We start from the raw sequence: 17,161 nt of genomic DNA, 5'->3' as shown, positions 1-17,161 counted from the left end.
AATTTCTAAAGAGCAGTGCCAGGCATACAGTTGTTGCTTGATATATGACTAGTAGGCTGATCTGGGGAAACAAAGGCAGCTCAGCTGAGTCATGGCACAGAAGACAAAAGCAAGAACCAAGGGTCCTTGAAGTGGACCCTGTGTCTCCTCCCCTCTGCTGTCCAGGCTCCTCTCACCCCATCTCCAGCAAAGCTACCCATCAGCCCAACAGCAGTGGGTACTTCAGAGGAAGGTACATTTCCTTTCCTTCCTATCGATTTTTATTCTCCCAGTGAGAAGACAAATCTGTTTCCCCTCCACCAGAAAGCCTCGAGCCATGGCTACTGACATTATAGTAATTAAATCCCTGCTGCTAGGAGGGTTCAGAAGCCGAACAGGCCTCATGCCAAGGGCTAGCCTGCAGGGAGGGAGGCTGGCCGGGAGGGTCTGTCTCAGCCATCTCCTGATAGTGAGAAAATCCACTTAGCCACAATGCCTTCACGGGTTTTCACCCCTGGGTAGGAAGAGAAAACCTCTCCAGCTGGACTTCCCTGGTGGTGCAGTGGTTGAGAATCTGCCTGCCAATGCAGGGTACACGGGTTTGAGCCCTGGTCTGGGAGGATCCCACATGCTGCAGAGCAACTAAGCCACAGCTACTGAGCCTGCGCTCTAGAGCCCGCAAGCCACAACTACTGAGCCCGTGTGCCACAACTACTGAAGCCCACATGCCTAGAGCCCGTGCTCCACAACAAGAGGAGCCACCTCAATGAGAAGCCCACGCACTGCAACGACGAGTAGCCTCTGCTCGCCATAACTAGAGAAAGCCTGCACCCAGCAACGAAAACCCAATGCAGCCAAAAAATAAACAAAGAAATTTATTTTAAGGAAAAAAAAAACACCTCTCCAGCCCACCTCTACCTCCACAACGCACCCACCAAACAGCCAAGCGCTCCTTCACTCCGGGCATCACAGCTTTCTTCTCCTTCACTCCTTAATTCCATCTGGTCCTCATGACCCTCATCCCTTAAAATGGCCAGTGGAGAAATTATCATCATCCTCAACCTCACTTCTCCCATTTTCCAGATGACAAAACAGAGGCCCAGAAACCAAGTTTCCTCAATCCTAGTCCAGGGCTTTTTTCTTCACCCACAATCTTTACTGGTGCTCAGCATGGGCCACAATCCATGTCACATGCTTTCCATACAGTGGTGCCTCATTTAATCCTCAGAACTGCCCCAGAAGTAGAGTTAGGATTAACCCCCAAGGAAGTAGAATCAAAGCATTGAAGCAACTTACCTAAAGCCACACGTGACAGTCAGGATTCAAACCCAGCTCTGTCATGTGGAAGCCTGTTCTCCCAACGCCAGGCTATGCTGCCATAACGCCAAGCTATGCTGCCATATATAAGAGGCGGGGGGGCAGCTGGGAGATAGATACAAGGGAAGATGAAAGAAGTGAAGGCAAGGTGAATCCGCAGGGAATAGAGGGCGGGGGAACAGGCAGAAGGAATGGATGACTCAGCCAGGTTGGCGGGTCAAATCCAGGACACGTGTGTGGTTTTGTCTCCTATAAAACTCTCATCATACCTGTCATAACTTGGTCAACGCCTGCCTCCCTGACCAGCCTGTGAACTCCGTGTCTTGTTAAGTATTGAACCCCAAGAGCCAACCTGGCACCTGTTGACCCTCATGAATAGTTATCCACAAAAGACCAAGGGCTTGAGAAGCAAGGGGTGGCGTGGTTCTGGGATAGACATGGAGTGGGACCAACAGAGGAGAGCGGGGCAGGAGGCACTGGAATGCACATGAAACGGGATGGGCCCAGGAAGATGCCTGCTGGCCAGGCCGGCAACAGATGATCTGGCCAGGAAGGAGCACAAGGTCAGCGACTCTATCTAGTCCTCTGGGCTTTGGTGACTAAGTCTGTGTTTGGAGTTTTCAGATTATACAATGAGAAAATTAACGATAAGAACAGCTGGCACTTCCCCAGCCCTTTACCATGAGCCCAGCGCTGGGTCTTGTCTCATGGGCTCCTCATGACACACATCCTCATCCCTATTCACAGATCTGGAGATTGAAGCTCACGGAAGTCAACTTTGTCATCTAGGTTGTACAGCCAAGAAGCTGCAGAGCTGGAACAAGAACACCAAAGCATGTCTGTTGACTGATCAGCTGACCCCTCCAGAGCCTGCGGGGGACCATCCTCGGCCCCAGAGCCCAGCCTTCCCTGTCAACGTACCCAGGGCTCATGGAGGTTCAACAGGCTTCTGCATCTAAGCTGAGAGCCTCCCCCTCCCTCTCCTCCCTCTCCTCCCTGCAGAGCTCAAAGCATCCACTGAGGCTCTGGTAAGGCTAGTGGGACCGTGAGGGTGGCATAAAACTAAAAGGGGTGGGGTGGGCAAGGGGGGAGAGAACAAGAACAGCTCTTTTGGCTTGAAAGAGCCCCAAGCCAGGAGGTGATCTGCAAAATCATGTGTTCAAGCCCCAAGTCCACTACTTCCTGGCTGTGAGACCCTGGGCAAGTCACCTAACCTCTTTGATCCTTGGGTCAGTCATCTGTAAAACAAGGATTGTTGTGAGGATTAGACGAGAAGAGGTGTGTGAAAGCACTAGTTGTAGGCCCTTCATAAATGTTCATTCTCTTCTCCTCCTCCATTTACCCCTTTTTACACTCCTAAGAGTTGCTTTGGAGTCATTTTTATGGAAGGGGAAAGAAGTATCCACTTTGTGAGAGAGGCACGTTCTGCCAAGCAGCTGAGGACAGAAGCATGAGAGATGGTCCCCTCCACCCAAGAGGAAACCCTCATGACTCAACCTCCATCCTGGACTTGCTCTTCACTCACATCAATTTCATTTCACTCTTGAGGGATCTTTCCATCACTGGCACACAGCGTGGACCAGTCTGGTGTCTTGTGCCAAAATGTCCTCCCACCCGGCTCCGCATCATTACTACCCCAGGAGCAGCGGAGAGCATCTTGGCAGAGCTGAACGCCCGGTCCAGCCCAGAGCAAGAGAGCCAGGGAGTCATGGGCCCAGCTCTAAGGGTTTCTACAAACCCATAGCCACCGAACTCTCAAAAGAAATAGCATGGCAAAGGCTGCCACGGACCAGCGTGGACCAAAGAGCCCCCGGGGGCCAGGTCTGTGCCTAATTGAATCCTCCACCTCCACCCTCAGCAATGGGAATTATAATCCCACTTTCCAAAAAAGGGGCCACTGCTCAAGGCCATACAGCTCAATAGCACATGTCCAGGATTTGAATCCAGGTCTGTGTTGAAAGTCTGAGCTCTTCTAGGAAGAGGCAGAGAAAAACACATTTCATTGAGGAGAGACCCCTATAGCTGACTCACATCCTTAAGGGCACAGACCTTTGCACTCCTGGAACCTAGACTGGGGCCTGCCACATAGCAGGTGCTCAGTGGGACTAAAACCCAGCATTCCTGGATTCTAGCTGTACCCTTACCACTCACAATGCTGAGTGGCCTTGGACAAGTCACATAACTTCTCTGGGTCTTGGGATCCTGTAAAGAGGAAGATGGTCTCTGCCCTGCCTTCCTCACTGAGGTGGGAGGCCTGTACAGGGGCCATGTCACCCAGGCTGGCACACCTGGTGGGCCCATGGAGCTTGGCCATTGAGGGAGGTATGGTACCACACCAGGCCAGATATGCCAGCAGCTGCCCCTGGAGGAGGCCTCCCCTGAGTCAACCCACCGATGCCATCCAGCTCTGAGCCCCTCCAAAGGCAGTAGCCCGACCCACAGCAACACGCCCTGCCCAAGCCCTCATCCTAGAGGAAGGTGACGTCACCCATGTCTGTGGCTCCGGGCATTCCCACATGTGGGAGCTATTCGGGGACTGACTGAGCAAGCCAACATCCTACCCGATGGAAGCCAGAAGAGAGAGAAAATGGCTAAGCCCCAATTTGTTAAAATCAGAAATCTTCTTAAAAGGGAGAAAAGGCTGTGCAAAAATCCCTGCTGGTGGAACCTTGCGAGGATGCAGGCAGGTGCCAACTCAGGCAAAGGCGCTAAGAAGAACTGCCATTTGTTGGCAGCCTGGGATGTGCCAGCCACTGGGCTGGCCACTTACCCAACCATTATCACGTTTAGTTCTCACCAGGCTGGTGAATGCCACCCTCTCCATTTACAGATGGGGAAACTGAGGCTCAGAGACTTTGAGTCACTGGCCTTATGGTCACCCAGCAGCACAGGGCTGGGTCAGAATTAGCCCCCAGCGCAGTCTCTTCCCCACTCCCCAAGGTTAGCCAGCACATCACCTGTCTCCTCCCCCTCCCTGTCTGTGGGATGGTCCTGGCCAAGACCCCCAGCTTGCTGGGCTTCTCCATTTATCAGCTCAAGCTAAACATCAATGATTCTGAAGATGCTGGCTGGCAGGCCTGGTGCCCATGAGCTCTGAGGGGCAGGTACCAGCCCATTCAGCCCCCGTGGGAGCGTCCTGTAAGACAGCTTTTCTGTTCATTTGACACTGAGCACAATGCCTGTCCTTTAAGAAAAATGCCCAACAAGCTGACTCAAAAATAACAGATGCCAATTTGCATATTATTTCACACATCATTTGCATGTTGTTCATTTAGTGTTATCACGGCTCTGCTCAGAATACAACTCTGGTTACCTTACAACCAGGCCTTGGGGAAAAAAAATGGCCTCCACGCAGGGCGAGCCCTGATCCCCTGGTACATCCCTCCCCAACCCAGCTGCTCTTTATGCTCCTTGGCGCCTGGTCGGGAGAGTTAACACCTGCCAGCGCAGAAAGGATAGGGAGAACCTTGATTCACGAGCCCTCACAACCTTTTGAATTCAAGACGGTACCCCATCGCAAGTCTTGAAGGAAAAATTATGTTCTCTTGAAGACATGTCAGGAAAGCCTTAGCAGTCTTTGCTTGCCCAGTTCTGTCCCAGGAAGGCCTCCCGGCTGGCCCTCCCGCTGTCATCCGTGCTCTCAGCCTCATTCTGCCTGGTCATCGTGTGTCCCCCTGACCTTCCTCCGGGCCTCCTGGCCTGGCTCCCTGGGCTTATTTTTGTCCTCTCTCCACCTGTCCGATTTGCAGGTCCACACCCAACGAGCTGTGCCCAGGCCACAGATTGCTGACGCTGAGTGTAGAATAACTGGGTCCCATGAGGTAAGAAGGCTCCAGAAGCCCAGGCCAGGCCATCACTGCAGCCCCACCTTCCAGGGAGCAGTCTGCTTCCCTCTTACTTGTGCAGACACACCCACAGGGACCCAGGCAGAAACAGGACCGAAGGTAAAGCCATTTGATTTTAGGAGAAAGGGGGCATGTGCCACACGTGTTCACCTCTTCCAGAGCCCTTTTCTACAGCCACCTGTGTGGAGGGTGACACATGCACCCGCGCCCTCCACGGCTCTCTGGGGGACTCAGGGCTAACAGCATCATCTTCTAAGCACTGCTCTCACAAAAGCAACAGCTGATGGGCTCAGTGTGTGCCCAGCTCTGCCCTGGGTGCTATGCTGTAGGCAGGGGCTGTGATTCGCTCTGAACATCTGAGAAACAGGCTCCAGGTTCAGGAAACTCCCTGAGGACCCCCCCTTAGGATGCTGCCGAGTCTGGATGCGAACCCAGAGCCCACGGCTGCAACTGCCATGCCAGGCCACCTCTGCCAATCAGTATTGCCTCTGAGAAAAGAAGAGCAGCACCCGCTCTTCAGGGTCTGAGGGTGCAGAACTCTAGGAAGAACTCTGAGCCCCTGGCAATTACAGTTATCAACTAAATATTAAATCCCAGGCTTCCCTTTCCTCCCTACCTGTCCCTGTGGATACCACATGGCGGGAACTCCAAGCTGCCCCTGCTCCATTCCCTACTCACTCTGCACCCTGTACCCTGGCTGCCAACGTTCTCACGCTCAGAAAGGCCCCCTGCACATGACCCTGCCATCTTGGTCTGTCTAACCCTTCAGGGGCCACCCCACCTCCCACAGGGAGCCTCCCAAACATCCCGAATGACTGCCTGCTTCCTCAGAGCTCCCAACACCCCTGCAGCCCAGCCTGGATGGACGGTGCCTGGGTGCAGGCCCGACGCCCCTTGAAAACAGGAGTTGGAGGGCCGTGGCTTGCTGTCTTGGTGATGGAACAGCAACAAATACATGTTTGATGGAATCAGAAAGCTTTGGAGCAGGAAGGGAGTTCAGCATCAGAGTCCAGCCCTCATTTTTAAGCTAGAGAAACAGAGACCCAGAGAAGTGAAGGGACTTGACAAAGGCCATACAACACGTCAGAAGCAAGAGGTGGAGGCGCCTCCTGAGGGCTCCTTCAAAGCAGAGATAGGCCTTTCTTTAACATTAACTGCCGCTGACAGAGCTAAACAAAGCCTCACGCCGGGGAAGTAGGAAACTGGGACTCAAGGATGCGGAAGAAAGTTCTAGAAGCAGGGATGGAGCAGCCCTTGAAGGTTCCCTCACTCAAATCCCCAGCAGAGGTTTCTGGTGGGATTTGGAACAGAGAGACGAGCAAGGCACTGGGGACCTGAGCTCGCGTTCTAGAACCATCTCTCCTCACACGGGCACCAGGAGTAGCCACTCAACCCCTCTGCAGCTCAGTTTTCTCATCTGTGAGATACTCTGACTGTAATGACTCCCAGGCCAAGGTGGGGACCCTGAGGAGAAACAAACATGGAAATACCTTGGATGTGAGATGCTGAGCCCGCGCGGGTCACCCCAATAAGTAGCCCTGCAGCCAGTGCTGGAAAGGGGAGAGGAGGGCGACGGGAAGCTCACAGGAGGACCAAGAGGCCAGGGAGCCGTGCGCGGAAGTGTCCCGGCCTGCTGGCTCTCGAGGGTGGAGGGGAGCCCTTCGGGGCTGCGTGAGGAGTCCTCCCGGTCCAGGCCTTCGCAGGGAGGGGTCTAATTCCACACCTTCCACCCTCTCAGCTTTGCCAGCATCACTCTGGGGCGGTATTACCAGGCCTCCAGGTGAGGAGGCATCCCGATGACGGACAGTGGGCCTGTCCACATCTCACCCTGGACCCAGGCTGCACCCAGGGCCCCACCCCCTTGCCCTGGCCACCCCCCAGGACACTGTCTCCTCTGGGTACCTGCACTGGCATCTCCCACCCTCCATCAAGCCGCTTCCTGCCTATCTCTCGGTAAAGTTCAGCCCGTCCCAACATTTTGCATCAAGGCTCTCATGCCCATAAACCTTGATTTGTCTCTTACGAATGATAAGCAATTTCTCCAGCAGCAGCAGGCAAGGAAAAAGGCCTAAACTTGGGAGTCCAATGGGCCTGGGTTCTTATTCCAGCGCTGCCACCCACTAGCAGTGTCAGCTTGGCCTCATGACTTCATCTACAAAGGGTGCCGTGACCACCCCCTACCTCCAGGACTCTCGAGGATAAAGCCGGCCCAGTGAGGCACAAATGGTCCCCTCCTCCCCCGCCCCATCACCCAGCAGCATTCGTGGCCCATGCAGTGCCAGGCCCAGAGATGAAGCAGGGTGGTCCCTGCCCCCAGCTCCCCCTCCCTCCTTGCTCTCGGAGCCCAGCTGAGCTCCTGGGGGTGGAATGACAGGGTCGGGGGAGGGGGCACCCAAAAACCCATCAGCCTCCTCCAGACTTTCCTTACCAGAAGAAAAGGCACTAGAATTTTCCTCCCCAAAGCTCCCGAGAACAGTGCAGTCTTAGAATCATTATTTAAAGAGGAATAGGAGGCTTTCTTCTTTCTCTCTGTGCCTTTGGGGTTTTGAAAGAAAGAGAAGAAAAACAGCTACGAATGAATGAACGTGCTGGTCTGCCTGCCACTGAGCTGAGGAAGGCGGTGTTTCATCAATATACAGCCGCCCTCCACAACCCCTTCCTCTCTCCCTCCCTCTCTCTCCCTCTCTCTCTAGTACACACTCATTTTCTCCCCCAAATGTGCTTTACAAATAACTGCAACAAAACCAAACCTTTCAGTTCTGATTTTACATCTCTCTCCCAGCCTCACCTTCACCACAGAGGTTACTCCAATTGCTTTTCATTTTGTTTTTCTTTACCCTTATATTTTTTAGAGCAGATCTTTGGACGCTGGCCTCACAAATCCCCCTTCCTGCAAGCTCAATAAGGGAAATACAAGGCCATCCACCAGCTCTCTAATTAGCCTGTGTAGCCGATAAATGCCCTAGCAATGATGCCAGGGCCGGAGCAGCAGGGAGCACTGCCCATGGGGAAGGGAAGTCCGGATGTATTATGAAGTCTTTCCCCCGGGACAGTTATAAATAGTGTCATGACATGCAAAGGAGAAGCATATATAAAAGTTATCTGTCCCTTCTGTGGGTTACAAACGTTTGGCTCATTTGCAGACTGTCCACAAAGGTTATAAATAGAGTCGCCACTACCCTGGGTGGGAGAAGGGGCTCGTTTTCATGCTCCCAGAGTCTCTCTTGCCCTCCTTGGGCCAAGACGCTGGGTGTGATGATAAAATGTATGCCTGGGACCTTGGTGGCTGGCTCCCAGGCTCCTACCTCTAGCCAATCGCTTATAAAGAGTCTCCTGCCTTCTGCAACCCGGTCCTGCATGTCATCCCACAGGGAGGCTCCACGCAGAGGAGTCTGACCTATTCCTACTTTCCCAGCATGCTTGAAACCACAGACACGAGTGCCTTGAGGCATCTGCTCCCAATCATCAGGACATCCCCCCACAGTCACCCCCCTACCCCAAAGCGGCTCCTGGGTCTGGCAGGAAGTGTGGACAATTCACCCAGCAGAGCCCCGGCTGCTGCTCTGCCCTTCTGCAGAGAAGACCTCCATGACAGCGAGGGCAGGGGAACAGAAGAGCTGGGACCGGTGAGCCCACTCAATCATTCAGGCTGGAAGCTGGGGGTGGACCTCTGTGAGGTCAGCAAAGAGATACAAGTTGGCCCTAAGGGGCCCCACTCTCTTGGAAGAGCGAACGGCCGATACAGAGAAGGCCGCCCTTTTCAGGGTGGCCTCCCACGAGGGGGCCTGAAGAAAGGAAGCCACGCATGGAGTAGATAGGGAAGCCCCAGCATATCCACTCCTCCACCCACGGCCCGGGTGACCCCAGCAACAAGGCCCCCAGGGGGAGCTGGAAGAGCGGAGGGGCAGGAAGTTGGTGGGGAGGGCAGGAGTGGGGCACAAGAGGGGCAGAGGATGGGCTCTACCTGGGCAGCGAAACTCAGACAGATTGTGAGTCCAGAGGTGGTTAAGTGGTTTGAGGTTGTGCAAAATTGGTGGATCCAGAGAACCACCCTGCTGCTGTCCCAGCATTTCCCAGCCTCCCCTGGGCTGACCCCACAGCCCGACGCCCGAGGTCCCTGAGCCACCGATGACTTGCCAGCTGGATGGGGGCACCAGCTCAGACACCAGCAGGATGGCAAGGTGAGGAGGGGGCATCCACAGAGTCCCCAGCTCTCTCTGGACTCAAGTGGAAAGAGCACAGCAGGCAGTGTAAGACCACAAAGTGGGTGTGTATCAAACCAGCTCTGGGAGAAAATAAAGCATGCCAAGAACGACTCCCCAAATCCTCATTCCTTAATCCTGACCAGCACTAATGCAGTAGAGACAATGCCACTAAGATTCCTCAACAGGACCTCTAGACCTGGCCTATGATGGGGGCTAAGGCCTCAAGGGTAAATCCACCCATAAGGAAAACACCTGGACGCTCATTCGGTTCGGGGATAACCCAGTAGCATCAGAAGCCACAGCCTTGGCGTGATCACAAACAGCTCTCCTCTTACCGCAGCCCATCTTCCTTCCCCATCATCACCTGAGGCATGGGAGAGCAGAGCCAAGGACCATTCCGTCCTGATTTCTTATCTCCTCAGGCCGCCTCCCTTTTGCATTAACTGACTACGCTCAGGGGTCATGCCATTTTCCTTCTCAAGAGAGCCAGGCCTGCATGATGAATTCCTCCCCCAGTAACAGATATCAGCCAAAGACAGGCAAACAGGAAGGCCACAGCCCCGTGGAAAAGAGCAGAGAACTTCCGAAAGCAGCAGCTCAAGCACAAGGTTAGTTAGTAATCTTCATCATTTGGGGAAAAGAAAGTGTGTCCCTCTCCCCAGGGCCTTTGAGTGGGAACTGCCACCATCAGTGCAGAATAACCCAGTCTGGGTGGGGTGCCTGAGGCCACCCTGTCCACCCTCCTGCTTCCAGACCAGTTAGCAAAGCCAACCAGACACAGAGAGTTCTCCAGCAAGAGGCTGTTACCCATCCCTCCCCAGGGTCCACTGAACATCTGAGTTCCCCCAGCTGTTGATTCTTCATTCTGAGCTAAACCCTCTTGTCACAACAGAGTCCGTTTTCTCTGCAAGGCTGGAGAACAAATGTTCACCTCCCCTACAACAGACCCATGCTATAGGTGGTTTCCAGTCAGAAGACCCAGCCCCATCTCAGAACTTCTCCCCTCCGAGATACAGAACTTCTCGCTCCACTGACAAGTCTTAGTTCCCAAGCTATCAAGGCCCCAACTAATTCTGGAGCCAGAGTTAGATAACAGAGGAAAAAGACATCTCTTTTCCTCTCATCTTCATCATTAATAACAATAACAGTAGGTCCTGTATGGAGCGCCTTACACTAATTCACTCTCCCCACTTGACAGCTGTGGAGACAGGCTCAGAGAAGCTACATGGCTTGTCCAAGATCACACACTGGAGGTGGCAAAGCTAGGATTCAAACTTTGGTCTGCTTCTTTAAAACAATCCTATTTGCCTCCAGGAGGAGAGGGAATAGCTACCTTATCCCCTCCTGGGTCCACAGGGCCTGCCGCAGACACCCAGAAAATACTTGTTCCAATAATGACTCAGTGCCTGGATGCATAGAGGATGGAAGGGCTGGTGAGCGGGTGAGCCCTGCTCATCACAACCGATACCGACCCCAAGGTGCACAGGAGGTGGCCGCCTCACGAGCTGAGGCAGGCAGGACTTCCCGGGTTGCTGCCCCCTCCATTCTTCCATCAGCCAGAGGGTCATCGATTTAAAATTAGGCAAAGCCCACCCCTTGGATCACCTCACCCTTCCTTTGCGCCAGAGTCTGCTGTCTCCGGCTCTGGGAAAGCCCCTTTCCCTGAATACTCCATCAGGGAGGCACCTGCTCTAGCAGCAACCCTCTCGCCCCATTAAAACAAATGTGCACAGACCAATCCCACGCTGGGAGCTGTCTCTATGAAGGGCCATTCCCCTAAGAGCTCTGACCACAGGGTTCACTAAAAGAGAGGGTGCTTGTCTTGCCCCTTCTCCCCACCCCCCCAGCACTTGGGCCTTCATCAGCTTCCCCCAGCAAGGGCTCCTGGTCCCCAGGGGGTGCCTGGAGGGAGCCGGGATTGTGCCCAGGGCAGCTGCCAGGCCTGCCGAGGCTAGCAGCCCCCTCTCCCGGAGCGCCCAGTGGGAGAAGGCAGCGAGCAGAAGGACCCGCAGATTCAGAGGCTCATTACAGGGAATGACTAAGTGAGCTGCGATTCCCGGGGAAACCCCACTCGCTTCGGCTCACTGAGGGGCTCAAATCCTTGAGCCGTTTAGACGAAGGCAGCTTCCAGGAGCTGCCCGGGGCTGGGGCAGTCCTCTCTGAGCAGCCAGGTCCCTGGGGGACCCTCCACCTGGAAGTCTTGATTCTGGTTATTCAGGTCATCTGACAAGTCTGCCCCACCCCTTTCCAGAGCGGGCAAATCTGCCCATCCTCTGCTCCAGCTAGCGAGAGGCTGGGAATGGGGGAAATCCGATCAGCACCTCCTAGGTTTTTGTGGCTGGATTTCAACAAGGAATGTGACAGTCTCGCAGCAGCTGTGCCCAGCCTGAAACAAGCTCTATTTGAAACCTCCAACAGCTGAACCCCTCCCAGCTACCCGCTGCCCAAAATGACAAATAAGTAGAGAAATCCAAACAACAAGCAAGCCTGCACACACACACACACACACACTCACACCAACAAATTGGGGGTGAAGGGTAGAGTGAGGAAAAAATCCACTTGCCCAGTGACTCCCCAGGTCTCCAAGCCTTCAAGCTCGCAGCAGGAGGGCTCCCAGCAAGCAGAGCTTTGACAGAAACCCACCTTCCTCAAGCCCCACTCCCTTGGAGGACGCGATTTCCAAGCCCACTCGGGGAGGGAAACCCCCTCCTCCGTCTTGGGACTGGACAGAGGCTGGGGCAGTGGGGCCAGCTCCCCCGCTAAAGCCGTGCCGCCGTTCTTCATCGGGGCGCGCACTCACACACTCATCCGTATTTATCCCAAGAAGAAGGAGTTGGGGTGGGAGGGGAGAACTGGGGCTGAGCCGGGGGCATGAGCTCTCGGGGACTCCCAGGAAGCCCTGTCATCCCATCCGAAGAAGAGGCACTCCCCCCGACCCCAGCTGATGCCAAGGCGGCGCCCATCTGCTCTGCCCGGGTAACACCTGTAGCCATTTTTATCAGGGGATGTTTACAAGGCAGCAGCAGGTCTATTCTGAGTCCTCTTTCCTGAGAGAAAAGACCGCTGATTTCCTCCGCCTACATTTTTACCCCATGCCGCAGGAGACTCAAGTCACGGGTGCTTTTCTATTTTGCCCTAAGTCTCTCAGGGATGAGGAGGGAAAGAGAAACTTGGGAAGAGAGAGAGAAGACAGAGAGAGAAGGGGCTGGCATGGAATCCCCACCCCCCCACACACCCGGACATTTATTTCTTTTTTATCCTCGGGAAAATGGAGTGGAGCAGGGAGGGGAGGAGAGGAGGGGAAGTCACAGGAACTGGCAAGCACATCAAGGCAGAGTGTAATTAATTGGTGCGTTAAGCTGCTAGGTTATGCTTTAGTACGAGTGAGCCAGGAGGAAAGATGATTTCTCAGAAGGGATTCTTTAATCCTCCCTAACACAGAGTCTACAAATTAGACACAGTGTGTGGGGATGTCCCCCCTCCCAAGGAAGCAAGGAATGAATTCTCCCGGGATTAAGCAGGAAAACCATGGGAAGTTAGAGTGTTCCATATAACTGAGCAAACGCCTCTCCCCAGCACCACCATCTCTCTCTCTCCCCCAATCTCTCTCTCTCTCTCCGCCCCCCCCCCCAACTCGGCGCGCTCTCTCTCTCTTGCTACCTACATATTCCTTTTGTTCAAGGTATAAAGAGAAACTGCAGCCCCTACCTTTGAGTACAAACCCCAAGAGAGCTCGGTCTCTATCACCATAACAACAATTCCAAACATCCCAAAAATCAGAGCATAGTCACTCAGTCGCTTCCTCTTTTCAAACAGGGCCCTCCTGTGTCCCAGCTTATAGCCAATGTTTTGGTTTTTCCGCTTGTTGGCTTTGGGGAAGGTGGTGCTGCTGGCGGTGGTGCCGGCGTGCTGGTGGTTGTGGGCAGCATTGGGGTGATGGAGCTGGGTCTGGTGGGCATGATTGTCCTCCCGGGAGGAGATGACGATCTCCGGGGGGTTGCTGGGGCTGAAGAGCTGGAGGGGCTGGCCCTCGGGCTCAGCCTCGATGAGGTTCCTCCGGGAGGCGCTGAGCCGGCTGAGGGGCTTCATGACCCCACCGCTGTACTTGCAGGAGCTCATGGCTATCTCTGTGAAGGGGTTGCTGTCCCGCCGGTGCACCAGGGGGCTGGCCTGCCGGTGCCGGCCTCCTCCACCAGGCCCACTTGTGGCTGTGGAAGTTGGAGAGTGGCCAAGCAAGTGGTCATTGAGATTGAGCTGGCTGCCTTGCCTGGAGGAAGGGTGGAGGATGGCGGTGGAGTTGGATGAAGGGGGGCCCCTGAAAGCAGTGGGAGAGGAGTGTAGCAGGCCGGGGTGGATGGGCTGGCTCTGGAGTTGGGCGAGCTGAGACAGGGGATGCGGCTGCTGCTGCTGCTGCTGCTGCTGCTGAAGCTGCGGAGGCTGAGGCTGCAACGGGGGTCCTGGGGGCTGCTGGGGGGCTGCTGGTGGTGCTGGTGCTGGTGGCGGCGGCGGTGGCGGCTGCTGCTGCTGCTGCTCATCCCCGGAGGATGGACAGGGGCACTTGGGGTCTTCATCCAGGTCCCCCACCCCGGAGTCATGGAAGTGCCCAGAAGTGTCCATCTTGGGGCCTGGCTGGATTCCCTGCAGCACAACTCCCCACCCCAAAGCCACCCTCGTTCCAAAGATGTCCTCAAAGGAAGCCAGGCATCCAAGCTCCCCCACCAGAGTGTCTTGGCTCCAGTCCTCTCTCTTTGGCTTGCTCCGGTTCTCTGGGGCTGCCTGGAGTCCAGACGCTGCCACTCAAGAATGCATTGTACTGGGCAGGGAGGGAGGGCAGGAGGGGAGCTTGGAGAAAGAAGAAGAAGGGGGAAAAAGAACTCTGTCTCAGGAGGTGGTCCTCTAGGAGCGTGTGAGGCCAGGTTCAGCTTCACTCCTCGCTGGCTCAATAGCTTTGCTCTCCTCCTCCTGCCACTGTTATAGGGTAAGCCAAGCCCACTTATTAGCAGCCGGTCTCATTGGCTTGTCTTAACTCTCCAACCACCTCCTAACTCCGCCCCCCGCATAGGCTCCTCCCCGAAGGAGGGGCCTGCCGCGCTCCGCTCCCAGCCCCAGTGGCAGCGCAGCGAAGGCTGGGAAATGTAGTTTCCGCTCCCCACCCGGGAGCTGAGCAGCTGCCCTCTTTCCTCTGACAGGTATGGCAGAAAGCCGTCAGCGCACGGCGATACGGGATGTACGCGCACGCGGGGCGGTGGCGAGGAGGAGCAGAGGTCCTCCTAAGGAGGAGAGCTGTGCATCCTGATGCGGGGGCAAGAAGCAGGAAGACAGTTATTAATGGTCAGGGTTTGCGATAGGTTGTTCCACACATATTATCCAGCTACATCCTCCAAACACGCAAGGAGGTGGGCATCGTGTTCCCATTTCACAAACTGATGCTCAGAGATTACTAACAACTTCAAGGTCACAGAAGCAGAGGGAAGCCACATCCTCCTGACCCCAGGTAAATACTGAACTGCCTGCAATATGTGTGCAGGAGCATCTGTTATTTCTAATCCTCACATCAATCCTATGAAAATGATGTCATCCTTCTGCTTTTACAGATGAAACCCGTTTTTTAAAAAATCACTCAAGCACAGATAAGTAGCTTGCCAGATGTTACCCCGTTTGTAATTAAGGATGCTAGAATTCGAACTCAGCTCAGTCTGACCCCACAGCTCCTATACCATCTCCCAGGATGCCTTTCCACTGTGATGCTCAGTGCACAGTGGTTGCTCCATAAATATTGCTCAAATGAGGGGTGGAAAGAGCCAGAGAGAAGCTGTGGAGGAAGAACTGGCCTCTCCAAAGCAGGATGTGTGAAATGGACTATGGCTCCAGCTGGACTTGGAGTCATGGGAAGGTCTGGAAGGAAGACTGAAAACCTCCCCACCTGATCTGTCCCATGGAGCTCTGAGAGTCAGAGCTGGGAACAGCTTCTGGCTTCCCAGGTTCAGAACCATCATCAAGTATTTATTAAGCTCCCACTGTGTGCAAAGGGAGTTCCAAAAAGATGGGACCCAGCTGAATTCATTTCCACTTCTAACGGCAGCTGACTTAGGGATCAGTGAAGAAGGGGCCATTATGGGATTCCCCAAGCACACCTGGGGTTTTAGGAGGGAGGCATCTTCCTGCCTGGCTCTTGCTTCCCCCATCACCCCTTGGCCTCTGTCCAGCTGCTTCTCTGGTAGGAAGGGGGAAGAGGAGGAGAGCCATGCATGCACACACACACACACAGATACACGTATGCAGGTGCACCTATACACATAGGTGTGCACTCTCTGGCCCACAAACACGTACACACACACACACACAAACACACACGCCCACACACAGTGAGGTTCTAAAGCAGTTCTGAATGGTGAGCAGCAAGTGGCCAGGTCAGGAAGGAGCAGGGCTCCCATCAAAAGAGCCCAGAGTATCCGCCGTATGCCAGTTCTCACCTCTCCAATCCCCCTCTCAGCCCGAATGATCGAGAGCTAAATAGCACTTGTAAGTCACAACCCCAGAAACCTGAATAATTGCAACTACACCTGATAATCTTGATTACTTTTATTATTATCAGTGACATGGTCACACCCCCTGCCACTGCAAGTCATAGCGCCGGGGCTCAGACACAAGCTGGGGTCTCATGTGTTTTCTCACGACCATGCCGGCCCTCCGGTACCCTCCACCTCACCCCTTCCAGCATGCCCTGACTGCTCTCCCCTTCCCTTCTGTCTTCTTGGTTTCCCTCCATCCATCCCCAAACAGAGCCACCTGTTTGGTTCAAGGCTCCAGATCATATACTTAGGCTTAATGATTTCCTAATAAATTATCATTACTATGTCATTAGTAGCAGAAATATGCTGTTAGTATTGCTTCTCAGGGCTGGATACAGCATCTGGGCTGTGAAATATCAATTTTTAGGGGCAGACTCCAGGTCTGGGCATTTCTGTGCTCACTCCACCGCTATGACCTGTCTTCTGCCTCAGTTGACCTTTCTGGGTCATCCCGGCTGTACCAGCTGGATCCCATAGGGACTGTTAGAATATGTCCTGCTATCATGGAGGGGGATAAGAAACACCTGGCGGGGGTGGGGACTAAACTATACCAGAGCCAAAGCTAGAGATTCATCTGGAAATGGGCTGGAGCTTGACAGCTAATGCCACCAATGCAGCTCACGCCCTTCAATACAGCCACCCTATGGGAATGCGAAGTGAATGATATCATGGTTAGAGCTCGGGCTCTAGAGTCAGACTGCCCAGGCTGGAGCCCCTCTCTGCCAAGCAATGGCTGTGTAACCACAGGCAGGATAACTACCTTCTGATCCTCAGCTTCCTACTCTATAAAATGGGAGTGATAAGGGCCCCTACATCATGCAAGTCAGTAGTAGTGGGCTATCTCACCAGGCCACACACGCTGCCCAGAAGCTGGTGTGCTGGAGCTGGCTGGTACTGGCTCCTAAAAGCCAAAGGTGCATATCTCTTCCCAACTCCACAACCAGTGATGTCACACTGATAGCTTGAAATCAGTGATGATGGGAGTGTTTACACCTGCAAATCAGGGTTGACTTTTTCCTGCATGTCCAAATCCACACCTTGAAGGATAGGCTCTTCCTTCAAATAAATTATGCCTCTTAAGTCTGTAAAGATGAAGGTCAAGGGGATGTGGTGGAGTTTCTTAGCCCAGAGAAGACAAGGAAAGTGAACAAGGACATGCTCATGAAACCCAATAAGGTAATGGTGGCCTTTGGCCATACCAGCTCCACATCAGGTGTGCTGTCGCTCTGCCCCTGCCCTCCTT

At 54.2% G+C, this 17,161-nt stretch overlaps 1 protein-coding gene across 2 annotated transcripts in view; it reads right to left on the bottom strand.

The window, feature by feature from the left end:
- The window catches only part of KCNN3 (potassium calcium-activated channel subfamily N member 3), a gene marked incomplete at both ends in the record, with an annotated part of 172,406 nt that extends 158,443 nt beyond the window's left edge, over nt 1-13,963 (bottom strand). For both annotated transcript variants that reach the window (XM_082832683.1, XM_082832684.1), the window contains one exon: nt 13,055-13,963. In XM_082832683.1, coding sequence (XP_082688809.1) covers nt 13,055-13,963 — 909 coding nt within the window. The remainder of the gene's footprint in view (nt 1-13,054) is intronic.
- Nucleotides 13,964-17,161: the final 3,198 nt, after the last annotated feature.

This window comes from Leucopleurus acutus (genome assembly GCF_964270905.1).
Source record: "Leucopleurus acutus genome assembly, chromosome: 2".
NCBI classification, from domain to species: domain Eukaryota; kingdom Metazoa; phylum Chordata; class Mammalia; order Artiodactyla; family Delphinidae; genus Leucopleurus; species Leucopleurus acutus.
This window is presented reverse-complemented; position numbering and strand designations above follow the sequence as displayed.